Source organism: Dromaius novaehollandiae, chromosome W, assembly GCF_036370855.1.
Source record: "Dromaius novaehollandiae isolate bDroNov1 chromosome W, bDroNov1.hap1, whole genome shotgun sequence".
Lineage (NCBI taxonomy): Eukaryota > Metazoa > Chordata > Aves > Casuariiformes > Dromaiidae > Dromaius > Dromaius novaehollandiae.
In genome coordinates, this window is record NC_088130.1 from 18,095,758 (window position 1) to 18,122,832 (window position 27,075).

At 39.0% G+C, this 27,075-nt stretch overlaps 1 protein-coding gene across 2 annotated transcripts in view; it reads left to right on the forward strand.

Annotated features, from left to right (window-relative positions):
* The window catches only part of LOC112978747 (leucine-rich repeat-containing protein 2), a 60,842-nt gene that overhangs the window by 23,583 nt on the left and 10,184 nt on the right, over positions 1 to 27,075 (forward strand). For both annotated transcript variants that reach the window (XM_026092424.2, XM_026092425.2), the window contains exons 4-5: positions 4,057 to 4,213; positions 13,593 to 13,729. In XM_026092424.2, coding sequence (XP_025948209.2) covers positions 4,057 to 4,213; positions 13,593 to 13,729 — 294 coding nt within the window. The remainder of the gene's footprint in view (positions 1 to 4,056; positions 4,214 to 13,592; positions 13,730 to 27,075) is intronic.

A 27,075-nucleotide genomic window follows, 5' to 3' on the forward strand; every position in this document is an offset into this window, starting at 1 on the left:
ATGTGGTGGTGTGAAAGAAGTCAGGCTTGTCTTTTCCCTTTATAAAAACAGGGCAGAACCCAATTGTATTCCCTCCAGCAGCACGTCTGCTAAATCCTGTTGTGTTTATAAAAACCTTGGGACTTGTCAGCAGGAGAAAGATGTACTGTGCCACAAGTAAGCTGAGGTTCCCCAGGTATGTTCAAGAAGACTTTCTTCCTCTAAGAGTTTTCCAGGCAAACCCACCATAAAAAGGAGCTGTATAAGAACTTTGGACTCCTGAATTGTGCATTTAAATCCACTGCCTAGGAGAGAATGGTGGAGAGTTGATGAAACTCTTAACGGAGATCCTTTGTACGTGTAAACATGTACCTACTGAATTAAATTAGTTCTTCAGAGAAATAGCACTGCTATTAGAGCTGAATGGAAACTGTAGCAAAATAATGCCATGAATATTCATCTGAATTTTGAAATGAATTTACTTTGACTCTGTTTTTTCCCCTCTGCATGTTTGCTTCTTGCTCCTAACTAATGAATGTTTATTCTCTAGTGGATCAGCAGATTTAGAATGATTTTAAGAAACTATTGAGGAAAAGCAAACTTCTGAATCTGTCAGTATTGGTAAATGAAAAGTGATAATGTTCACTCAAAGACAGAATGGGGCTTGGTTCTTGGCTATGTTGCTTTACTCCAGCAGACAATCTGGATCCATGCCTAGTTTAAACAACTTTAATATCAAATGTGCAAAACACTTATGGATGAATGACTATAAAATTATTACTAGAAGATCGTGACCTTATTGCATATCATTTATGAACAGAAAAAGGCAGCAAATTAATGGAATTACTCATTTGTATTTATTCTCCCAGTTTTACCATCTAACATACTCTCTTTTTGTTGAGAATAGAGAATTTCCATTTGTTATTTTTGACTGTTAGTGACAGTGAGGTATCAGTTTGCCACAACAGGTGAAGCAGAATCACTGCATTGAACAGATAAAAGATCTGCCGCACGCTTATTCACTTGCAGAGATTGCCCCTCTCCCTGCCAGTACTTGTAAAATGCTTGACCTAGTCGGGTAAAAGAGATGGCCCTAAATCTTAATAGTTTTGGAACTGGCTCCAGACTTTCTCAAAGATCAGAGAGGTTTGGATCCAAAGTTTTGTTTTGGCCCATGACAGATGAAATTACAGAGCTGGGTTAAGAAACAGAATTGAAATTTCTCAGAGCTGAATGGTTTGATCACAGTTTTAGGACAGGCTCATGTCTAGCAGGTAAATTCTCTCTTAATTAGAAATAGAAAAATTAGCAATGGTTGTAGCTTTGCTATTTATTGCCTTTTAATAGTGGGATTTTTTTTCCCCAAAATCAAAGGAGTTTGAGGTATTGTTTTTCTGTTAAAGGCAAAAGACTGGTTATCCTCCAAGTGTCAGTCTTCATGCAGTAATTTATCAGCAGACTGCCAGCTTTAGCGTGGCGGCAGAAGATTACAAAAGAACACAAGGGAATCAGAGAAAAGCAAACATAAAGCTTGTGCAAATTTCTCTTCCCATCCCTAACTAGTTTGTAAATGAAGTAAAATACCGCATCAATTTATGTTTCAGCAACACAAATATATGGTTAAACAGAAAATCAGAAAATGCTTTTTTTTTTTTTTAAGCATGTTATACCACAGTATCTGTAAACTTATATTTGCAAAATGTAAATGTGATTAAAAGATACAAAGCAACTATCTCAAGGAAAAAAAAGTGAGTAAAGGCAATTGGTAGAGGAGCCCAAATTCAAACCTAGTTCCATTCTTTTGAAGTTTCCATCCTTTTTCAGTCCTTGCATTAGAATATCTTGACACTATTGAGGCAATCCTTAAGATGCAAGTAAAGATTTTTTTTTTTTTAACCTTTTCCCATCAACCCTAAGCGATGGGGGAAAAAGTGAATCATTTTATCTCATTTTTCTGAAGTTATAAAGGAGCTGAGTTGTTTGATCTTTATCTGAGAGAGTGCCTTGTGTTTTGTACTCTTTCTTGTGTATCAAGGAGAAGTTTGTGCGATCCTGCTTAGTCTAGGGGAATGTCCTGCTGTTGGCTTCTTGGGGGCAAGCCTTTGCCTCCGCTTCCTGCTGCATCCCTTGGGGCCAGCAAGGAGTCAGAGGTGGTCAGGTGTGGTAGTGAGGTGGAAGGAAACAGGAGGTCAGCAGAAAGATTTTTGGATTGTGACACAACAGGGAAAATAGTGGTGAATGCTGTCTGGTTCCCAGACCTATTTTTCCCCTGGTGTGACTGTGTTATGCATCTGCTTTCTCTGTGAATGATAGTTCTTCCTTAGAGAAGCATCTGTGCAGCTCCAGCTGAATGCTGTTCCCATGTGCTGCATCTTCAATTCTGTAATAGTGGGGACACAATACTAACTGAAGCCTCAGTTGGTGTTTATTCTTTCGTTTTGCTGCAGGAAAATGCGCACCACCAAAGGTGGAGGAGTGGGAACCCACTCCAGAAAGTTGGAGAGATTTCTCATCACCACGCCTGAGGCATTTCAGGCATTTTATTTTTTAACTGCCATAAACTGACAAATATAGAAGATGGATCACGATGCAATATACACCTACTGGGAAAATGAAGCAAGAAATGAAATGATCCATATCAAACGTGAAAAGGCGGGTGGCAAGACAGAACTACCTATATAGCTAAATGTCTGCGTGCATAAGTTGAAAAGCACTGCAATTAGAGACTGCAACAACCAAACAAAAAACTGTTTATGATCAACAGTCCAGTATATCTTTAATCGCAATTAGATGTTTTAATTTAAGTGAGGGTTAAGTAGCACTAGTCCGAGTTTTTAATAAGAAACAATTAAAATGCGTCACCCTTGTTAATGTCCTGGTGGATCTATGAAATCTAGAGGGGAAAAAAACCTACTTGGCAGTGTCCTCTGTATAAAAACAGTAATTCCTACTGTGTACAATTCTTCATGCACTGGGGAAAAAAAAAGCTACAAAGGAATTAAATGTTGAAACTATTACATCTTTTTTTATGGAGCAGAGGTAGTAATAGCACCTCATCCAGATTATGTATTCCAGATGTTACCAATGCACAGTGCTAGAAAATCAAGAACAGACTGGTAAATTATGTGCTGCTTTAGAAAGTGGAGTTTAAATGATCTGACCTTCAACTTTATCAATTGATTTTTATCAAGATTTACCAAGTTTAAGGAATTTGGTTGCATACTTCAGAGAAAGATGTGTAAGTCTGAACTGAATACCAATTAATTACAGTGATTTTGTATGAATTAAGGCTCTAAACCCTTCACTCTAACTGTTATATGTGGAAGATTTTGGACAAATAGAATAGTGTGTGAAAATTACTCAGGCAAACTTATTTGCTGTGTATTTAGGACAGTCACAGAAATTTTACAGAAGGAGTTTCTGAATGACTTAAATGAGAATTACTTGCAATTCTAGACTGGTTTAAAAATTCAGTATTTTTATTCTATAAAGAAACTGAGCAAAAATTCTCAAACATAGGAATGACTTAGGAAGTCACTTTTTTAAAAACAAGACTTTCAAAGTCCTCTCTGAAATGTTTCTATTTCTTGGTCTGTGTTACGTCTTGGCAAACAAATTTCAAGACATTAGCAGGTATTAAGGGTGTAGTCACTCTTTTTCGTGTGGCAAGGTCTATTTCGATATTCCTTGTAATTTGCTCTTCTGTTCCTCAGTTTTACGATGTCCTGGTGTGTGAATTAAAGCACTGAATTTTTTTTTTTTTTTTAAATCCTCCAGCTGGAAAAAGGAAACAATGGGAGCCACCAAACAGGTTGAGTGCTACAGACAGATTTCAGTTTTAGAGCAAAGTGTCTGCACTACCAGTAAAAAACTCTCTGTGTGGTGACAGACAACTGCTATGTTCTTCAAAGAACAGCTCCTGCAAGGGTTGTTGAACAAGTTGCTTATCTACATCAAGATAATTAAGGCAAAGTGTTGAGGCTTGGCCATGGAATTTTCTCCACCCTTTTTAGAAATATGATAGAACCCAATCCCAGCTTGATGCTTTCTATTTATGAAATATCATTTAATTTGCAGGAATTCCCAGATTCTCTGAAAGAGCAGACCCATCTGAAAGAATGGCATGTGAGCAATACGTTGATACAAACCATTCCAGCCTACATTGCCTTGTTTCAGGATCTGAGAGTACTGGAGCTGCCAAAAAATCAAATCACCCATCTCCCTGTGGAAATCGGTATGTTGGTTCACACTATTTAGCTATTTATACTCTTGCTATTTAGCTGTAATGCAGGACAGCGAGTGTGCATGGCTATTCTTATTCATTCACTGATAATTGTCTTAGTTGTTTCCAGTCAGTACTTTGTCAGGTTTTATAGCTTTGTAGTTATATTTGCTGAATTGCCTACAATATCATGGGTTAAATATAGCTCAGATGTGGGAAAACTGACATACTCTGGTTGTCTTACTATCAGACAGTCACTGTTAACATTCAAGTGGATGGGGACTCCTGCCTGAGGATGGGAGGTGTTTTATGTTCCTTATAGGTTAGGAACAATATAAATCTCAGACAAGATATACTGAAGCATAAGATTCTAGTAATAGGGAAGTCCACAAAATATAATTTTGGAAAAAAAAACCTTTTCAATTTTGTAACAAGTTCGGTAGTGATCACTGTGTAAAGTGCTATTTCCAACTTGACAGCAGGGTTTTTAGAGAAACAGTGCTTAACTCTTACCTACTTTGGCCTTTGCTATTTTATCTATATAATAGTAATTTTCATGTGTTTGGCTTTTTTGAAGCTTTCTGGTCTTACAAAATAAAGTCCTTTTAAAAGACTAATGGTTTGAGAGGGAGTTGCTGCTCTTACAAGGAGGGATGTTGCTGTGAGCAGTGAGCTGAAGAAATTGTGTGCTGCAAGGGTTTCTTGCCCCCTCTAGTCAGGTCCATGCACTGAGGTGTACTAGCTGCCTAACAGCTCAGCCTTTGGTTTTTAATTCAGTAGTCCTAAGTTTGCTCTATGCCTAGATTTCCTTATGTAACCAATGAGTTAATATCTTTCAAGTGAAGAATAAAGACTAAAACCGTCTCCACAACTACCATTATTTTAACTAAGAGAAACAGGAAGAGAGAAAGTCTCCTGAAATGCAGAAATCACCGCTAGACTTTTCTACCTGATAGACTAACACTAATACTTTGTGATTTATTTACTAACATTTTATTTTACACAAAAAATTTGCCACTGACAACCAGATATATCTTATAGTTTCAACCTGGCAGCTAAATACACTAGCAAATCATAAACAAGACACAAGCAGGAGATAATAGACATAAAATAAACACAAACTGTTTTGTCAGCACTTGGACCGCAGAAGTCAGATGGGTCAGTGAGTTTAATGGCCTCTCAAGCCTTCCATCACGTGGAGGGGGAGATGTGGGTCCCCTCCAGAGGCTATCCTAGGCCATTAAACTTTTTTAAGGGGTCATTGCTTAACTATTGAGGCAAGTAGAGACTAAGGAAGGGTTTTTTTCTTTCCTCTTGTAATACTGGGCACTAATAATGAAAATGGTTCAAAAGAAAAAGTAATTATGAATGGTAATGCAGTTTGTTTCCAGAGCAAAGGCACAAAGCCAGATCAGACTAGCATAACCTGTTCCCCATAGAGGATAATTTAGAGGCTATTTCAGACCTTTCTTGGGGAAAAAAGGAAGAATGTTTCACATGCATCTATTAGAAAACACTATTCTTTCAGCTGCCTTTTAAATGACATGAATTCTGCTCATCAGGAGCTTTCCTGCTACTCCTATTCCTTTGTCTTCCCTCCAATCTGTGCTCATCCAAGGTGTTGCTCTTTTCCTTTCAATGTTTTTCTTGCTGCTTTTTTATTTAAGTGTTTGACTGGAAGCATCAGGGAATATTAGAAAGCAGTTTGCTGTGGGACTGCCCCAGGTCCAGTATTATAGCACTCACCACCGTCCTGTTAAAGCTGATCTCTAATTCAGGAAAGACTTTCAAGGTTGGTAAGATGACAGTGAGCATGATTGTACTAAACACTCGTATGGAGAAACCTGGGTTTGAATCTTTCCTCTTGAGACGCTGTATGAATTTACATGAAGCTATCACTGGATGAAACATGTTTATTTAGTGGTAGAGGAAATCTATACAATAGTTCTACATCTCAGCAGCAATACTAGTCTATCCAGACAAAGATGCAGTAGCTTAAGAAAAAAAGCTACTTCTGGACTCAGTACTGTAGTCAAACTAGTGCTTTTTTGCTAAAACTGCCTAGTAATTTTCAGCCTTGGTGAATGTCCTGTGTTGATCTATTAGTAATGCAGCACAGCTGCCTTTGTTATGGCAGAGATAATAGAGAGATTTTTTTCTCAACTCAAATAGTGCGCTCTCAGTTGACCTCTAAGGCTGTATGCTTCCAAATAGCCATGGTTTATTGCATGTACGATATACGCACACACACATAGGCGCTAGCATGTATTGGAAGTGTTCATTATATTAATAAGATCTTATTATGGAAAATGTTGATGTCTTGAATTTTTTTGGGTGCTGCTTCAAATTATGAAAAGCCCCAGACTTCAGTCATCTAACTGCTAAATTATCACAGGGTTCAGTTTGGGAACTTTATCTAAGCAAGGAGTGAGGATTGGGTGTTAAATCAGAAGGTAAGGTCTCCAGAAAGGTTAAGTGCTTAAGTATTTATCATTTTGTGTTCTGTTTACAAAACAGCGGCGCGTAGATAAATATCACAGCTAAAACATACTTGAGAGTAATGACAGATGGTTGAAGCTGGCAGTGACATGCATGCTGTGGAGTCTTTAATCTTCAGACAGAACTGAAGCCAAATTTAGACCAACAAATCATCTAGCAGAAGCTAAACTGGTGAGCCCTGTTAAGGCTACTTTTGATTTTAAGAAGGTGGGTTTAAAGGCAGGGAAAAAGAGAGGAGATCATAAGAATATTTTCAGTGGATAAAAAGCATTGTTGCAGTCACGGTTCCTACAGGTCTCTGTACTAAAAAGTCCACAGGAACTGAAGTTTGTGTTTTACCTGATCTAGACAGAAAAGCTCTGCTCTGAATCAGAGAGAAGGAAGACTTGAACCTTGTTCTCAGGTATTTCAGAATACGCTTTTGGTTATATTCACATATGCACTTGAAAAGATCATGTTTGGATCAGCAAATAGCTCAGAATATTTTCAGCTTGATTCTTCTCGTGTAATGGCATATGTTTTCAGGGAAAGTGAGTAAACAGAAACAGTGAAAACTTGACAGAATGCAAAATGGAGCTGTTATCTGGCTAAGAGTAGTCGAGTCTGTTTCTCCCAGGAATAACAGAAAAGATCATGAACGGGGTATTCTTGGAGGGTTTTCTTAGGCAGCAGCTTCTCCATGATCTGCAGTTTGGGCTTTCATACCATGCTGAAGGCACAGCTGCAGTACACTGGCTGGGCATCAGGTAGTGATGTTGGTTACACAAGCAACTGGTATCATTAAAGACATCCAAATGGGTATATTCCCATATTCACAGGAGGTAGTAGTCCAAGTCTTTGTGTGATTGCTCAGCTTTTGTTAAGATGGGATAGTGAGATTGTATGAGGATTTCTTTTTTCCCACGCATTATTCATGAAACGTCTCAAAGAGCTGTTAATAAATCTTTGTACCTCATTATGTCCTTTCATGTTTCCAATGTGCCAAATATTTAGGAGGAAAAAATAGCTGTGCTTTTCAGAGATGTCTTTAAAAGAAATCATAGGGATTTTTTCTCCTACCTTCCTCACGCTGTAAAATTTCATTTGTGCATAGCATTAATCCAATTACCTAGAACTCAGAGGGGAAAAACTATAAGTAATACAGTTTTAAATGATTTCTAGATACCGAAAATAGCTTTTTCTATTAATAAAATTCCCAGTGTGCCAATATGTGAATTTCCAAGAAGAAAATATGGATTCTCAGTTTAAATGCAGTTTAGTTTTGAGGAGTTAGAGGATATCATGTCTTTCCCCTGCCACTTACTCAGTATTGAATATTATCTGTCCAGCAACTGAGTCTTGTATACAACTGAGAATTTTTCTTTATATTCTCCATTTGAAGGGAAAGTATTAAACACCTTTCTTGCAAATCGACTGTTTTTAAGAAGGTGCCAGTTGCTTTTAAGCTGGCTGCTCTAATAATGGCCTGTTAATAGTGGAACAGCTGGTGAGATAATCAGAATTTAACCTATGGTTAGTATACCACAAAATACCAAACTGTACTTTATATTGGACCACCTAGGCAGGAAGTGATCTTTTTTTGTTCCCCTGCTTAAACTCTCAAAATGGGGAATATTGTACTAAAATGTAAGAAAAACGTATTGCCTTAACAAATTACAGCACCATCGGATCTTGCAAAGGCCACGTAGTGCCACTGGGTAAACTGGAGCTCAGATTGGAACTTTACCATGGAAACTACTCATTATACAAATTATTTTTGCCAAAAGATTCTTATCTATTGAGTTTGTCATATAATTTTATGCAAGTACACTATACATAAAAATATGCTGGAACCTGCGCCTCTGCCTTGCCCTCGGGAGATGCACTGTTGTTTGGGCATCCCTGGGCAGAGCGGAGCCCATATACCAGCTTATCCACTGAAATAAAAAGAGGAAGTCACACGTAGATGCTTTTATATAGGATTTCTGATCTATCAGAATATTTTTGGTTCAGCCCTTTCACTAGACACTTGCCCTACTTTTTTACCAGGTGTTATCTTTTTCTGCTATCCATCACAAACTTCTTCATGTTTTTCTGCCCTATTCTGCTGTGAAAAGACTTTCTAACCACAGGCCTAGATTCCAAGCTTTATCCTTTCTTTTTTTTGCTTGTAACAGTAGTTTGCAATTTCTGTCAGCACGTTTATATTTTTTTTAATTGAATGTATGAATGTTGGTTCAAGAATGAAATTTTACTAGGCCAGGGTCAATCTATTGCCATACTACAATTTTGATAAGCCCTAGTGGCAAAAAAGATTTTGCATATTTGTTATGAAAAAAGTTTGATGTGGAAGGAGTTCAGAGAGTCAAAATCCCTCCCTTTTGTTGAGTGCTTTGATCAGAAGTAAAAAAAAAAAAAAAAGTTGATGTTTAAACATCAACCTGTCACCTGTAAGCTTGAACATCAATATCCCCCTTCAAATAAATCAAAGGCAGTGTCACTGATGTAGCAGAGAAGATTGGAAAAAGGAGGCTATTTGTCTTGGCCCATAGGAAGCTGCTGTGCTAGCTAATTTGGCTTGACTGGGTCAGATCAATGCAAAAATTTGCTTTACGTTCTAGTTCAGTTTATACAAGCTGATCTGCATTCGTATTGAATGGGATACTTGGCTGATGAAGGCTCCCTGTAACCTCACCTGTACTTTGTCTTACAGATACCTTGTTGGGAGTGCTAATACACGCTTATCTAAATGGGGAAGTTGCATTGCCCATCAGCAATTACAGGGTTTAATTACCAGTTTAATTTTTTAAAATAATGAATTAAAAGATCAAACTGGGAATAAATGGTATCATAGGCAACAACTACGGCATTGCAGCTCCCACTTAAAAATAAAATATTCTTAAATGTGAAACTGCCAGGGAAGCTATGGATTTAATTACTGCTTTAACTGGCTCTGCTTGGAAAATGCAGGGAGATGTTAGCTATTCAATTCCCTAATTTACGTTTTTTATAGAACTGAAAATTCAGTGTCATAAAGGTGTAGTTAACCACAGTGTTGTAGCAGCAGCCATTTTATTATTTTTAATTGTGAAGTAAGTTGTGCTTGAACATTACTCGAGCGTTTTGGTGGCAGGTGCGGAGGTCCAACCCTCCTCTGCAGTTGGGGGGGGGGGGGGGCTGTGAAGGGGGTGTCACCTCCCAGGGCTGTGTCACTGGCAGTGTCACGTGAGGATCAGGCCCAGGGGTGGCTGGGCATCCTACCTGGGAGACCCAAGAGCGCCTGCACCTTGAAGGGATAAATAAGTTCCTAAATACGCATTTTGGGCAGGTGAAAGTTATTTAGGCAAACTTACCTTTTTCTCCCTTAGCTGTTATTGTGATAAACTCCGAATGTGGCTGGAATGACTGATAACGCTGAGCGGGGGTTGGAGGTTGTTTAGGGACTTGCTGCTACCCTGTTTCACACTCCTTCTGCCAGGATATCTGCATTTGAGTATCTCGCAACAGAGGATTGTCACAGATATTGTCTTCTAGTCATACATTTGTTCTCTTTCTGTGACAAGGATGGTCTGCCAGCCCTGTTGGATAGACCCAGGGGAAAAGGAGAGTGCTCTTTTTATTTGAGAAAAGTTCTCAATTTTTGTAATCTGGATCACAATTCAGGTAACTCATATAACCTATATAACCTAATCCCAACCCAGTGTAACTTCTTGCTTGCAAGAATTTCAAATACAGGTCTTTAGAGGAAGGAGTAACTAAGCATCTGGAAGTGAATAAAAACTAAGTTGAAATTAAAAATATATAAAGGAAAAGTAGGTAGGCTGACTTACTTGGTTTATGTCTTTTTTTAGAGAAGATGATTGAGTTATAAGTCGCGGATCTTGTCTATCTGGCATCCAATAAAACATTTGATACAGTGGATTATGGAAAATTAATGTTTGAACCTAAGAAAATGGGCCTTGATAAAACAACTGTAAAAATGAGCGAGGGACTCACCCCTCAGTTAGGAGGAAGGTTACTTGTGGAGTTTCTCAAGGATCAGTCTTGATTTTATTTCTTAATTTTGAGCTGTGCTAATGAAATTTTCTGTTAACACAATTTGGGAGGTATTGCCTCTGCATAAGCAGGCTGAAATGTGAAGAGTTAAATGGGCACGAGGACTGCAATAAAAGTAGGGGGATTAAATTCATGATTACAGAGTTCAAGGTCATGTACTCAGGGGCTAAAAATTCCTGCCACAAGCTATGGGTTCATTAAATAAACACAGTAAAGAATGGATATTTCCAAGCTAACAATCACAGACTGACCCGCCAGTATGATACTCACGCACAGAAGGCAAATGCAAGGTAATTTAAATGCAAGATATTTTCAGCTGAAGAAAAATACTAATGCTATTGTCCGGAGCAACAATAAGAGCAGGTCTGGAATATTGCATATAGTGTGGTTTTACAGATTCAAGAAAGGTTTATTCAGAAGGGCACAGATGCAAAAGAAGTCTATTAGGAGAGTTCAGGGAAGGGAATTTTTATTTTATGAGAGAAGAGTAGAAGAACTTGGCTTGTTTAGGCTAGTAAAACAAAGGCTGGTATGCCTGCTGCCTATGAAAACATCAGGGAAGTAAACAGCAGGGAAGGAAAAGAGCTATTTAAAGATAAAGTTGGCAAAAGAATGCATGGTTATAAAATTTCTATGAATAAACTTAAGCTGGCAATTGAATACCGTTTTTAATCATGGAAGGGATGGGACTCAGCATACATTTCGGTAAGAGCAGTGCATATCAGAAAGCAAACTACTTTTAAGGCGGAAGATGGTAAATTAATGAATGGGATTATATGTAGTAGTAGCATATAGGTTTGAGCTGGTTTCATGATGAGTTGACCAGCTGATATACTATTTAGCAGGTGGTGTAATACCTTCATTTGTCTACATCATGGCACATTGGATAGGCTAACATTGTATTACTTTTCTGTGCTTGAAAACCTGGAAATAAGATAAGAAGGTTTTCATAGTTACACCCCTTAAGCTTCTTCTATTACTCTCTTGCATCAGCCCAAATGACCCTTGTGGGATAGTACTCTACCGCCACAGCAAATGTCTTTTGTAGTCTTACGGATAATCTTGTTTCTGCTAGTTTAACTAGAACAGCACTTTACAGCAAGAGGACAGAAAAGGTCAGCTTCTTAAAAGGACAGAGCCGAATTTTGAAATACCATCTCATTTTGTACTTCTAGGCAGAGCTATATAAATGGGGAAAAAGGAGGCTCGCTTAGCTGAGTGGAAGCTTCTGTATATTTTGTTTGCTGCAACCCGCAGAGATCAATCCAGCAGAGTTTTCCCCGTACTTGGCTTATCTGCCTCCTGGGAGAAAGATTTGGGTGGTCTAGCTGCAGTTCAGAGAAATGCTGTGTCCAAGGGGATCCCTGAAGTCTGTGCAAAATGCAGGCCCATGAGATTTGGGGGCTGCTAGTATTGGCCATCAAATTACATATTGCCTCTGCCAACAGTAATTTCTCGGAGGAAAATTGCAGGGCTTTCATTTCTCCACGTTTCTTCTCAGTTCTTTCCTGTGGAAGCGCTCTCTGGCCTTCACTAATGATTTCAACACGTTGCAAAAGGTGAGCAGCTCTAAACAACTGCTTTGGAGAGAGTTCAACTAAATTTCTATTAGTACCTTAAGGATAAGCTTACTGTTATGACTGTTTTGAGCACTTGTGATGTACGGTAGACAGGTTCTCTACAGTGCTGTTCAAATCCCATGAAACAACAGATTTTTCTCTTAAAATTGGATTATAAATAGAAGACAGTGGTATAATGTAAAATTGTGCATCTGTAATATGAGTTAAGTGGTAATTTACATGATAGAGTGCTTTTATAGACAAAAATTAATGCTTATTATATGTCTTTACTCAGTTTGCCAATATGTAGCCCGCTTTGAGAACTTGTTGACACAAGATGCTGTTCCCTCCCTTATTATTTCTAACTGCTGAATTGGATTTGCTGCTGCTTTCCCCTGTGATGCTGTATTTGATCACTGGTGAGAGGGGAAGATCATCTATATAATACAGCAGGACAGCTGTCCATAGAACAATCTCTCTTCTTTTTTATGACTGTGTTTAAAGATCCCTTTGCTAACATTTCAGCTATTCAGTATGTTTAAATGGCATACTTCCACCTTCTTTGAATATGTCACAGTATAATTTGCATTTTTGCGGTATAATGTATTTTGCATTTTAATGATGTTTCTAAACCTGCTTTTACTGAAGATTATGTAATGCTATAAATAGGAGAAGCTGGAAGTGCAATGTGACTAAACATATCCCAAAATATCAGCAGGGCCCTAAAATTAAGCTGACAAAGATGACGGATTGCAGTAAAGTAAATAATGAAACAAATGCACAGACCCCTTATCTTTTATAATCAGATATGACTATTAAAATCACTGGGATTTAAATCAAAAAAGTATGCGATGCTGGGTACAGCAGATGCAGTTCTTGATGTCTGCCAGTAAGTTTGGCAGGCGCAATTGTGTGCCTTGAACATGCTCTGCAGCAATCCCCAAGATGCTCCTCTGTCAGAGGATGAGCAAGACTTTCCTGAAGTGGTTGAACCAAAAGCCAACTTCTCCTGTTTCTCCTGAGGTAAACAGGAACCTCATCACCAGTAAAATCAAGGTCTTTGCTGCCTCCTCTCAAAGCTTTGCTGGGCCCATTGCTGATTAAAGGAAGGCTGCATGTGGAGTGCAGCACAGCAGTTTTGCCTCCAGTGATGAGTGCCTGTTGAAGAAAGTGTTTATTCATGAGTTATTCATCATCCTGTTGAGGAGACTTTTCATTGCTAAACTGAGTGTACTTTTTCTTTCACTTTAACCCTTTGCGGTTTTGTTGCACTGATTTTAATTATCTTTCCCTAACAGGCTGCTTAAAAAACCTCAGAGTGCTCAATGTGAGTTTTAATAATTTGAAGTCAGTCCCTCCAGAACTGGGTGACTGTGAGAATCTGGAAAAACTGGATTTGTCTGGAAATCTGGAAATAGCAGAGCTCCCATTTGAAGTAAGATGACTGTTTCTTGTACCTTTTTTATTTGAATTACAAGGTATCTTATCACAGGTTTAAAATATTCTCACAACAGATTGTATCATAGCCCTGGCAGTTTTTAGCAATAATGTTTTAGTAGTACTATCACTGAAAATACCTTAACAGCAGTTAAACAAGACCAAGCTTCTCTGTTTTGGTTTTGAAGTGGCTAAATTCTGCTCATATTTATACTGATAGATGAAGGAGGACATGATCCCAAAAGGGGTTTTGCCCAGTCGTGATAAGGGGAAGGCTGCAAATAGCTACTTTCAGTAGAAGCAAAGTGCACCTTGACAGTCAAATTCACATACTAGCTTTAATTTGTCCCCAATATCTGTTTTTCTTTAAAAAGAGTATGGGGAGGTCTGTGAACAGCACTGCATATTGCTATGAGCATAAATATCTGAGAGGACTGTAGGTCTGTATTACCTGTGAAGCATGGTATGAACATATCATAAAGACCCATGAAAGGACTCCCAGGCATGACATTGTTTCTTGTGGTGGATGCATAACTGGCTGCTCTGTATGGTGGCAGCCCCAAGACTTGCTGTTCAAAGAGAAATTAAAATAGTCTGCTAGAACCTAACCACAGTTTCAGATGCCATCAATATTTCCCAGGTCCTTAAACTGCTAATAACTGGAGGATGGATGGGGAGAGATTCAGGGAGAAGTGTCAGGCTCTTCTTGGCTGATTTCTACTTTTTTTCCCTGCCTCTAGACATCTGTTACTGGTGATTTCCAGGCAATGCTGGAGTGGGTTACGCTTGTGTGAGGTCTGGTTTGGCCATGCTTATGTTTGGCTCTGAGGAACTGCAAACAGTAATTAAATCCCCCTCCAGCTTTTCACTGTAAGGCAGTTTATTTGATAAAAAACAGTTCAGAAATGATGTGAAGGAAACTGAAACAAGGATGAACATTAGCTTCACACCAGGAGTGGACATTGTGTAGAAACATTGGCTGCAGCAGAAATGATGCAGGGACAGGTCTCATCTTTCTTCTCCTTCTCCTTCAGATTAGTAAAGGTAGAGGTCTGAAAAAGAGATTTTACTTAAATGGTAAAAAGCAATCAGAATGTAACCAGGAAAATACAGATCCTGAACAAGCAAAGGAGTCAAAGTTAAGGAACTAGGAGAGGTGAATGAATTCAAACCCAAAGACCAAATCAATGTATTTAGTCCCAATCATTGGTTTGTTAAAATCGATGGGAATTTTCCCAGTGGCTTCTAAATGCCTTGCAGTGCACAGGCTTACCCTTTGCTATGTGTTGCAGGTAGCCTTTGGGTGCAAAGCTGACTGCACATGTAAATCTTTACAGGGCTGAGTCACAAGAGGCCAGTATTTCTCTCAGAAAGCTCAAAGAGTTTGTTCTCCTCTAGTGGTCTCATATTCAAATTGGTTTGAAAGCCAATAAAACTGTGTGTAGGCTACTGGGTAATGGCTCCGTTACATACTATAGGAAAAACTTTGAGCTGTGCATATGGCTGTGTATCTTGTAGGAAAAACTGGAAGCAACATCATGTCAGTGGTCTACAAAGTCAAAAAGACATATATTGGCATTGCCTATTGTGTTTCCTCGCTTCTCTGGAGGGTAGCACTTAATTTATATTTGCTATGACCCAGGAGGCAGGCTACACAAACTCTTCTGATTTGGTTTATAAAATTAGTTTCCCAGAATCAATGTTTCAAGGGTGGATTTGGAAGCTGCACATACAATTAAGCAAACACCTTTTGTCAAATGATTTAAAAGGCTACAGGGTGTTTGGCCTTTGGTGTAGTCAATATGACTGGTGTTATTCAGAGCAGTTGCATCAGTATCCTTGCTAATACAATAGGGATCTGATGTTCAGTCCTCAGATGAACAAAAGGTGGTATTCACTGGCCGGTAACTGCTCCATGAATTAAGAAGTAAAGAATGAATTTAAATTGTCTGAGGACATGAAAAAGGGAAAGTGGAGAGACATTGTGAAGTGTTTGTGACTCCACATTAGACAGGTTAGATGCAATTATCTAATAGATTTATTCCTAAAATCTATTAATGCAGCGAGATATTCACTGCTTGTCATTCTCCTGCAGTATGAGTATTGGGAACTGGAGAGTGTGAATGTGCAAGTACGTGGAAGTTTTGTTCTGGTAGGTGAATGGGATCCCTTTACAACATTAGGAAAAAAGAAAATGTGGTAACTGATGCATGAAATAAATTGGAGAACTTCTAAAACTGTTTCCTGCTTATTATCTTTTAAGAAGTTCAATTTTTATTTGACTTTCAAATCCTTAGAATTTCCTTCTGGAAAGGGTAAAGAAATGCTTGAGAGAAGCAACAGTATTCTCCTGTGTAAAACTTACTTTTAAGAAATAAAGGCAAACTCCAACCCAGCAGAAATGATCAAAGTGTAATTTTACCTTGGTTTTGTACGTAGAATAATGGCTACAGAGACACTGATAACATACACGATAATGGATTCAAGGAGATTGATAACAGGCCTGTAATTCAGTCAAGAGTTTTTGACAGCACCAGAAAGGTTTATGAGATGATCAGAGTGGAGCCTGAATTACATCATCAGTAATCAGTCTCCCTGCTCCATTTCTGTTTCCTGGTTGACAGGTGTTGGGGAATGGCTCGAGGAACAGGGACACAATTCTATGAAGATGCTGTATAAGTGCTAGTTTGTAGAAAAATACAGAGGCCTGACCTTCAACTAAAGCACAGTGTACAAGACAAACAACACACAGCTAAGGGACACGAAAAGTCCCTGGCAGGTGGCCAAGAAGAAGTATCACAAGGGAGTAAAGGAAAAAGGGGAATACTGTGTATTGCTTGCGTGTGCAAACTTTCATCCAATGTATATGCGCCACGTATGTAGCTAAGCATAGAGTAAACTATAAAAACAGTGCCTTTTAGAAATAAAGCCGAAGCTTGTTTATCACCCATATTGGGTCGTCTCTTGCTTCCCTCGTCCGTCCTGCCCCGACAGACAGGTGTGGAAAATAGAGAAGTCTGGAAGCTTTTAGTTTATTTGATTATTTGTTTGTTTGCTTTCAGATTTTTGCATGGACACGGAATACAGTATGATGACTTAATTTAGGGGGTGAAATCTCAGAGGGATTGGATCACATAGCGCATGACTGTAATTGCTACCCAAGAGGGACAGAGGGAAAATGTAGGTGCATTATACAAAACCATATGGTGGCATCAAATACCCATTTTGAATTAAATTTCCTAATTCGAGGATATAGCTGTCATCTGTACACAGATTTCTGCTGGTCTATCAGTTGTTTCCATGTCCAGATTTGTCAGTCAGCTAATAAATTCACAGATTGTTATGGATTCTGTTAAGTCTGTTAACTTGTTGATAAGTTTTGTAATTTGGAACAGTTCGAGAAAGGAATCTGTTTCTTCAGCTTATACTACTTTTCAGATAACTTGAACATATAATGATTATACTTTTTGCCTTTTTGATCTACTGATTTCATTTTTCAACACAGAGCAGCTTCGTTTTAAGTTGAAGCATGCTATGGTCTAGCTGTGCTGGCACGATAGGGATCTTCTGGATCTTCACTCTCTGTTAATAAGTTCAATAACTGGTAGCAATATGTCCACTTTTCTCAGGGTGCAAAAGCTTGTTTACTTCAAGCATGGCATTAGGCTTGGGCTAGTACTACCTGCTTCACAGAGTGTCTAACTAGCCTATGATGAGCATGTGCGTCCAGTAGCTGGACTCTCGTGGGTATTTCTGTCTGGCTTTGCTCTGTAGCCATACCTTGAGCACTGAGTCTCGTGCTGCAGTGTCAGGAGGGAAGTTCATTTGCCTTTTCATTCCTTGCAAAATGCTCTTTCCCTAATTCCAAAGGCCACTGCTGCACTCTGTACCTCTTCTCACTTAATCTTTTAAGTGATGTGACCTGATGCTCCATTACAAAAATTTGAGGTTGTATGCTCTCCTTTTTCATTTTTGCAAGGCTTAGGATTTCATAGTATACTACACCATGCCTAAGGAAGAACCGGTTAATTCAGCGTCTGTTTTTTGATTTATTTTTACTCTCTTCCACTATTGCAATTTCCATCATTTTTAGATTTTAAAGGTCCATCTATGTTCAAGGTTAGATTGCTTGCAAAGTAAGTCTTCTGGCAGCAAAGGTTTGTGGATCTGCAGTTGAATTCAAGTCTGTCTTGGCCTCATCTGTAAGTTAAAAGTGTCTGTCTCTAGCCATGAGTGAAAACAGGAATTGAAATCAAATGTAAATGTTAGGCATGGCTGCCTACATGGTGTTGCATTAATGCAGCCACTTTGTAACACACGCATCTGGACCGCAGTAACTAGGCTCAGTAGAGGAAGCTGAACGCTGGGGTTTAGGGCACAGTCCTCCCTGAGATGGCACACTAACGAAAAAAGCTCCTCCGCAGAGCTGAATTTGCCCCTGTAGCTAAGCGGATCAGGAGAGGCATGCCCTGTACGGTGTCTAGTCCCTCTCCTAGCACAACAGTATCTTACGGGCTGTAATGCTCTGCGGCTGCAGAGATGGGGGAGGGATGGATGCATTTGTTGTATTCCCTGTGTGTTTTTAGGTGAATTTAAGAATTGGTAAGATGCTGGTATTTTTACTATTTTATACAGCTTCTATTGCTGTTTTGGTACATGTTATGCAACTAATTACCTTTTCTAGAAGTAAAGATGGTATTACAGAGTCGGTATGCCTTCAGCTATAGGTGTGTAGAAAAACTGCTTTGACCTTAATCTGAGATATGCTTCCTTAAGAATGTATTGCTTTCTACAGTTCCTTACTGCATCGCCTGATGAATGTTTCCAGTGCATGGCAGAATACCTCTTTTGTGTTGATATTTCGAAGAGACAACTTTGTTGTGTTGAAGGGCCAGTTCTTTTTCCCTACTGTAAACTTCTGTTAGTAATGCTACATCAGCCAAGAGTATTGATAGATGTGACCCGAAAGACATTTAGTGAGAAGAGAGGGAAGATGAGGAAATTCTCATTTCCTCCATCTGTCCCATCTGGTGTGCCACATGCCCACAGTCACAGGGCTGAGAAGTCACTTCACACCACCAGCACCAAGCCAGAAATGTTTAAGGATAGAAGTTCTGATGTTCAAAATCAAATTAAAAAAAGGGATATTGCACAACTATTCTGTGCTGAACTATGTTCAGTACCAGTATGTGTTTTCCATCTCCTTTGCGAGGTCTGGGCAGAGCAGAGTGAAGATATGAGATAGAGACTGCCATAGCACATGAATACTTTGTCGAAGAAAGAGCACGTCTGTATGTACGCTTGTGTTTTCGTGTCAGTCATATATAAACTGACCTTTGAAGTTCAGAGAAATGGCAAGGTTATGCTTTCTTGCTGTTTGGCAAACCCTGTTTTCAACAGATCAAATAAAATCCTGTTTTGTAATTCTGATGTATAGGAGGTTTCAGCTAAGTCTTCATATCAGCAAATAGAGAATTGGGGAGCTTTCCAAAGATTCAGAGAGTAATCGGAGACATAGCTGGTGCAGTTTCTCTCTTTTGTTTATGGCTACCTGAAGAATACAATATTAATTAATTGTGTTTTGCATCTTTGAACAATGTTAGTGTATCTGAGCCTGAAAGACACTGTTGTGATTAGTGCTTCATTAAGGGCTAATGTTAGTCTCCTAATTTTTTCAAACACAGCAGTATCCAAAATATACGTAAATAACTTTTAGATATTCTTACAATTTCAAAAGATATTTTAAACCAGAGATTTTGGGTCTCCTTTGGTCTGGTTCTCTTGCTGTGACCAGTCCTATTCAGCAAAGGGAGATATTTATGCTACTTAGCAAGAAGAGTGGAGATACGGCATCTTACCAGCTTGTGATTCTTCAAACCCCTCAACCTTCAAGCCTTTTCTTTTCTGCCCTTATTATTTTTGTTGTGTGTGTAACAGTTATAAAATCAAAACCTGAATCAGCTGGAAGAACAGGACAGTAATTTCCCAGAAGTTTGACCATCCAGCCAGGCGTGCGGGGAGCTCACCATCACCCTTAGCTCCTTCCTCCCTTATTCTGTGGGATTATACAGGACCTGTAAAGTCCCCACATTTGCAACATCTTTAAAAATTTTCAAAGGGATGATATGCTAAATATGTTAAGACTGAATTTTATTTGTGCAGTTTGACTTTTTTGAATAAATTCAGGATCACAAAGCTGTGAGGAGTGGTGTAATAGAGCGTGACTACTGTGAAGCCAGCAGCACCAAGCCAACCTCTGGCAAAATTCTTATTCTTTTGAAATCGCTGGCAAAAGTCCTGTTTTTGCAGCTGCTTAGCTCGGATGCATTTCTGTTGGGGGGAATTTCATCTTGCCTTTCTTTGCTTGGTGCTTGTTTTCTCTTCCAATTTGCTTAATGCTCTGGACAAGTTGCTTTCTGTCATGGTTGGCCAAAGTGCTGTCAATCCATGCGGAGGAACAGCTGCTTTATGGACCTGGTATAAAATGTAACATCAAACATTAGCAGGAGGGGTGTGAAAAATGAAAGAGCAGGTGCAAAAGTGTCAGATGTCAGAGGAGATTCAGGGAGGCCTTAGTGCTGTGGGAGCTCCCATAAATGTTTTCATAGACAAGGGGGTAAAGAAGGGCACAGCTCTATGTTGGGAAATGGGATTATGTGGTTAGACATAGGAAAGTGTGTCAGCTGATACTGTTTTGACACCGTGCCTCGAAAGTCTCCTAATTAATACAGCAGCACTTCAAAAACACTCTGCTGTCGGAGCAAGTCAGCAGCTAATAATAACTGCCCGCTTTATTAAAGAAGCGATCCGTGTCTACCTGTGTACCCTGGTGCCGCTGACCTTTCCTTTACCTTTCGCTTGAGTTCAGTGAAAGTCATACCACCTTTCAGAGGCTGAAATTGTATATAGCAGGGAATGACAGAAAAGTGATTTTACAGCCTTAGCACTGAGCAACATAATGCAAACACTGCAACATGACTATCTTGTTCCAAAAAGTGAATCTAATTGTAAAAAGGTTTTACAGTAGGCAAATCTATCCAGCATTGTTCCAGCTCTGCTTTCTCTGAAAACAGCTCAAAATCTCCCTGAGTTCAATAGCAACAGAGCCTTTCAAAATCCCAGTATGTATGTTCTCTGTCCATCAGCACAGATAATATGAGGCAGATTTTACATAATCACTGAATGGATGTAATGGGAGAGGTAGTAAGTACATAGTACTCCTCCATTTGCATATCTTAACTTAAAGGGAACATCAGGATATCTCTGATATCCACATACATAGATTCATGGGAGCCTGAAAGGGGGGTGTAGGAGGAGAGAGAGAAGCAAGTTGTTGCATGAAGTGCAGCTAGTGAGAAGAATTATTCTTCATCCTCTGAGAAGAATAAAGTTAGCACAATTGGCTCCAGAGCCTAATTGAAGTTAATGTATTTAATTTATTACTGAATGCATCCCTATCAGTTGTTAACTAATTCTAGGTGGTTACATGATTGATCAACTTTTCACAGCTGTAAACAACACTTGATAGGATTGACTGTGACTTTTTATTCATCACCACTGATCACTGGGAAAGACTTAAAGACTCTCATCAGCACTCTCAGTACAAAGAGGATGCTGCCCTGTTTTTTGTCCCCTGTAGACCTGAATCAGGTAGGCTCTCCGCTTTGCTAGTATGGGGCAAAAGAGTGCAGAAATACAGCCTGCATGAAGTGGAAGTGATGCTGGAGACATGTGGGAATTCAGTTCAGGATGTGGCACTGTGGTTCCTGCTTTTTTGGTCAGAGAGGTGCTCTTCAGCTCACACACCTGGGCCCCATCATGCTTCTGAGTGGGAATGCAAAGCACAATGTATTTCAGGTTATGAAATTAATGCTGGAAAATTTGGAACAAATATTAAAAAAGGCTTCTCCTCACCTGCTATTTAGACTATCAATGCAATTCACTGCTGTGGCTTGTCATAGCTGGTTATTGCTGCTGGAGATCAGAAAGAGTGGGTAATCTTATGAATGATAAAAACTTAAGTAAAAAAGATGATGGTAAAGTTAAAGCAGCTTCATGCTGTAAACATAGCTTTGCAGGGATAAGACCTTTTTTTTTTCTGTTCACCTTTTACTTTGCAAAATTGATCCCAGTAAATTCTGTTCTCCTGGTCTGTCTATTTTTAATTGGCCCAGTTTTTGGTTGCTTCCTCCTTACCTACCTTATTTGAGCCACTTCTGCCAACAGCTCTCTGAACTGCTCTGAGCTGATACTGCTTATCTGGATTTCTTGAACCTGAAACTTGAGACTCAGTGCAGCAGACCGCGTGGGTGGTGTGGATGCCAGATAAGTCCGACCAGCACTCACAAGCATGTGGAGCTATGTGATGAGCAGGCATGGCTGTATGTATGACTATGACTCCCAGCGCTGATCATTTTAGGAGGTGTACATGGGCCATCAAACTGTCTTGAGGCTGCTGTTTTGTTTTGTCACAAAATACAGGTTTGGTCAGTGAAAAGTCCCGTCTGACCTGTGGGATCCCAGTGGTAGAGAGACTGTGATGAATTAGAAGATGCGCATTTCAGGGTCAGATGTGGGCATCACCATGATGTGATCTGTTCTCCATTTCTGCTTTTGTTGAGTTTATTTCTCTTCGAATATACTCCTTGGAGGGCAGGGCGATAGTTAAAGAGGAGGTCAGGTTACCCAAAACAGCTTTTAATATAGTTGAAAGATTTTATATTCTCAGAAGCTGGCTTCAACTCTTCAGATTACTAGGTAATACAAAATGTTTTTTGAAATGTAACCTGGAGGCAATGAAAAAGTTGACTTGATTCAAGGACCTAATGTGACTCTAATGAGCTGTACGATGTTGGATTGCAATTTTTTTAAAAAAGGAAGAAATGAGAAGGTTGTGGAAGTATAGGTCATCTTAATCCCCACTAATCTCGTTATCTTAATCAAAGAAAGTCTTGATAGGTGCCTGAGAGTTTTTGCAATACCTCTCTGGAGGAGTGATCTGAGTAGCTCAGGAGTATAAATTAGGAAATCTGTGTCATATTTTCTCTGCCTTTTTGTTTGACCTTGGTACGTGACGTCATGTCACCATGTTTGTTTCTTTTCTCCCGTTTGCCTGTCATGTCTGGTGAAGGTGTTAATTCTGTAAAGCAGGGATCTCTCAACAGGTGTCTTTATAATATAGCACCACAGACCTTTATTTGCAACTCTAGGTCCTTCTGGAATGATGATGCTAATATTAGGATACACTGGCACACTGCGGATCAACTTGCCAAAAGGGTTCAACTCTTAGCAGTTTCCACCTGAAATGTCCAAACAAGCAAGCTGAATATCGAGAGCATTCGGTGCTCTGCCACCAAGACCATCAGTGAGGTGCTTGTGCCATCTTCTGAGGTTGAAAAATTTTGAACCAGGCTTCTTTGAATTGTGACTCTGGAAATAGATGTTTTTGTTACCTCTGAAAATGTGAAATTCCTTTCTGAATTCTGCAGAATTCTCAGACTCAGAATTAGTCTGTCATTGCGAGTCCTATAGCTTGTATAGGAGAACTTGCTCACTTCATGAGGAAGTGCGTTGCTTTTGGCTGTCTTGCTCTTGTATTGCAAAAGTAGAACGAACCATGCATTTACCATTTCTGGCTAAACTGTTCTAATCTTTGCAGTCTTTCATAATCTTGATTTAGGTCTTTCAGGACTATTGCAGAACAAAAGAATCAATAAAAATAATACAAGTCTTTCCATTCTATTAGTGATCATTGCTGATCTCTGAATCCCATCTGTTGTGGTTGTATTTTTCTTCGAGACTGACTGACTGAAAGTGCATATGGTGTTCTGGATGTAGGTGTACAATTGATTTATGTCATGGCAAGTAATTTACAGGATTATCATTGTGTATCATATTACATATATATCCAACTACTTACTTTCTCGACCACTAGTGTATATTGAGCAGAAGATTTTCATAGAGATAGATACAGTTACCTTTTTCACCTTTCCATCTCTTCCCAGGTTCCAGTTGATTTAAGAAATGTGCATTGTTCACATTTCTTGTACTTTTCCACATGAGATTTTATTTGCAGTTGTGGAAATTTTGACATTTTAGATGTATGCTGTTAATAATAAATGTTGCTCAGTCTAAGTGTGTGTTCAGTAGTCAGTTTCCTATCTATGTTTTTATATGTTTAAAGCATTATGTAGGTATTCCTAAAATGTCACGTTCACAGAAAATATTATCTGGCACTGTAAAAGCTATAGACAAATATGCAGAAGTTTTTCTGTTAGCTAATATTAAGCAAATGACCATGGGAATATGTCTGTAGCAGCAACGTGTAGCTAAGCAAACAAAATGACAGGACCTGGGATACAGGATCTTCTTGGCTACACTGGGAATTGGGCCAAATATTTTCTGTTCAGGCAGTTTTATTAGAAAATACCAATTTATTAGAAAATTAGAAGATACAGAAAATTAGAAAAACTTGTTAGCAAATTTCAGGTCAGGGGAATCCTCCCTGTAAGAGGTGTCTTGAAAGCCTGGCTTCACTATGAGTTTTATAAGTAAGTGTAGGAATAAGTATTCACTCATATTTTTATTAGCACTGACTAGTAACAATAATACTTTAATTCATTCCTGAGGGCTACTTGGATGCAGCCTGGCTGGAGCAGTGCAGAAAAGCAATGAAGCAGTAGAAACTGCAAGGAGAGTTCTTTAATGCAGCAGCAGGTCCTTGGAAAGCAGCCACAGGTTGGTTCGTGCAAACCCCACCCCAGCGCAGATGCAATATATGCACCGTTCCTCAGCTTTCTTGTCCAGGTCAGGGAAAAAGCCTTTCTCCCATATCTGAGTCTTTTAATACTAGCTTCAGTCCAATTTTTATATTTGTGTAGCAGGGCGGGACATAGGCCCTTCTACGAATATTGGTACCACATAGAAAGAAAAGAATCTTTTGGGTTTGAATGAATGAACTCCAACGTTTCCTGCTAGGTTGGCAGTCATGTCAAAGTGTGCACAGAAAAAATACAAGCATGTATCTAAGAGCACTGTGAGAAAGGAAAAGAGGATGGAGAGAAATTTTGCTGTAATCCTGGCAAGCGATAAGGCTGTGAATTGTCATGTCCAGCTGTTGACAGCGTTGTCGGCTGTAGGTTTGTGTACTGTCATGCACGTATAGTCTGTGGCATTAACCTCCCTCCACCCCAACTCCATTTTGGTGGTGGATATTTTGCAACAGGTTGCTCAAGTAGTTAAGGTCTAATTCCAGACCAGATACGTCACAGGGTGCAAACCACCTCTCTGTTGTGACTTTCCTGAATTTGGGGGTTTTCATTATGAATCCCCTGCTTCAGGAATAGATAAATCTAATTCTGGCTTGCAGGGTTCTCGTTTGGTGTCCAGTTGGTGGTATTTGTCAAACTGCTAATGGTGCCCAGCACCACAGCAGGCAAGACACGTGCATTTTAGTGAAATAACTGTGTTACAAGGCAAAATGTTCTACTCTATTTGTAAAGCAGAAAAAGGACAGTCTTATTTCTGCTATCACATGAGACAGCTGACAGATCACAAATCTCACTCCTCAAATCTTTTGACCTCTGCTGCTGAAGGCAAGAACATTAGTATTCTGCCTCCTATATGATTTTTACCTCTATAAGAATCTCACTAGAGTTAATAAAAGTAATGTGTTGGACTTTTTATTTTACAATAAGATTTACTTTTATAGACAAGCTGGTTTCTGGCTGACATTCCATGAAAGTCTTGTTTTCAAAAGTTCATCAGGCTGCATTTGTTCAGTTCGGTGTAGAAAGCTATTGCCATTGCCCAGCATCAGTATACATAAGGTGAAATGATTTCATCAACATCAATCATCAAAATGTTGCTGCTCTAATAGGTTAGAGTCATAGGATCCCTTTCTCAGTTTCACCTGAATGTTTCTCTCTCATCATTTTTCTTGGTATTTATTTTGCTTCTGTCAATATTATGCCATTACCTGCTTCTTTTCTACTGATATTATCTCTTTAAATACCCTTGATATCTTTTCCTTTAATGTGAATGGCTACTGTTCTATCAGCGTAGAACAAACCCATGATTTAGAATTCTTTATTTTTGTTGTCGCCTTTGCTCATAATATCCATTTAGAGGAGCTATAAAATAAAATTTCCATCTCTTTTGGGTGTTTTCCTCTTTTCCCTTCTCCTATATTCCACCTTTGGCAAATGCTGATTTACTCTGGGTTTCTGAATGAGCTCAAATGAACATGCTCATTTTTTAAAAATTAGAACAATAACTTCACAGGCTGCAGTGTATTGTCATGGAAAACAGGATTGTTGTGTGTGTTTAAATCATGATTGGGTCTGCACCATTTGAATAGCATCTCCTTTGGTTGCTGCTGCAACTTGGAGGGGAAATGAAAAAAAAAATTGTTGGCTTTATCTCTGTTCTTTTGTGAAAGTGAGCTATTTTTGTCATCTCTTGGCAATGGAACAGAATATATTTCAGAAGAGGTCTTCTGATACCCAGAGGACACTTTCTACAAGAACACTCTGGAGAGGTCACTTCATGCCCGTGCACTGCTGACATCGGTGGTCTAACTAACAGCTTTAATTAAAGACATGGAGAGTACACACCCAAAGTGAGTTCCTGGATCCAGTGCAGCTGATGAGACTCCTGGCATTGACTTTGGTAGAGCCTAGTTTTCCCTCCTAATGTGTGTTCTTAATTTTCAAGGTTTGGAGATTTGGAGAAGGGATGACTTTATGATGGCAAAGTGCAATAATGCATGCAGACTGCGTGTAGCTGCAGTAGTAGTACTATGAAAATTTAATGCAAGTCTAATCAACATAAATTTATTTTTTGAGATAGCAGGCTTGTTATGGCTTCAGCCCAGGAAATCATTAATCAGGTGCCTAATTTCATGCCCGTGACTCATCTATTGGCTTGGGAGAACTCCTATACTTAAATCTAAACACACAATCCAGTTTCTCAGGGAATTTAACTGCGTGAATGATCAATACCTGATATTGTTGTGAATATTGTATGTGCAGCCAGCTTTCTCATTCTTGGCAGTCCTGACGAAAGGTTTAAGAAAATTGTGAAATTGTTCCTTACTATGAACTTCTAATATTTAGATCATCATAACTGTATGTAGTAACTATTACATTTGAAATGTTAGGTGTTTGTGATGGTCATGCTTCAGAGATGAAAGGGGAAGAAGTTAAACTAGTAAGTAAACAGTCTGGCATCAAAACAAGAGTGACTGTGGATTAACTCCACAAAGGTTTAGGATGTGATCATTGCAAAATCAGAATAATGTCATTTGGGTGAAAACCTGCTTCCACCTACATTGTTTGGACTTAG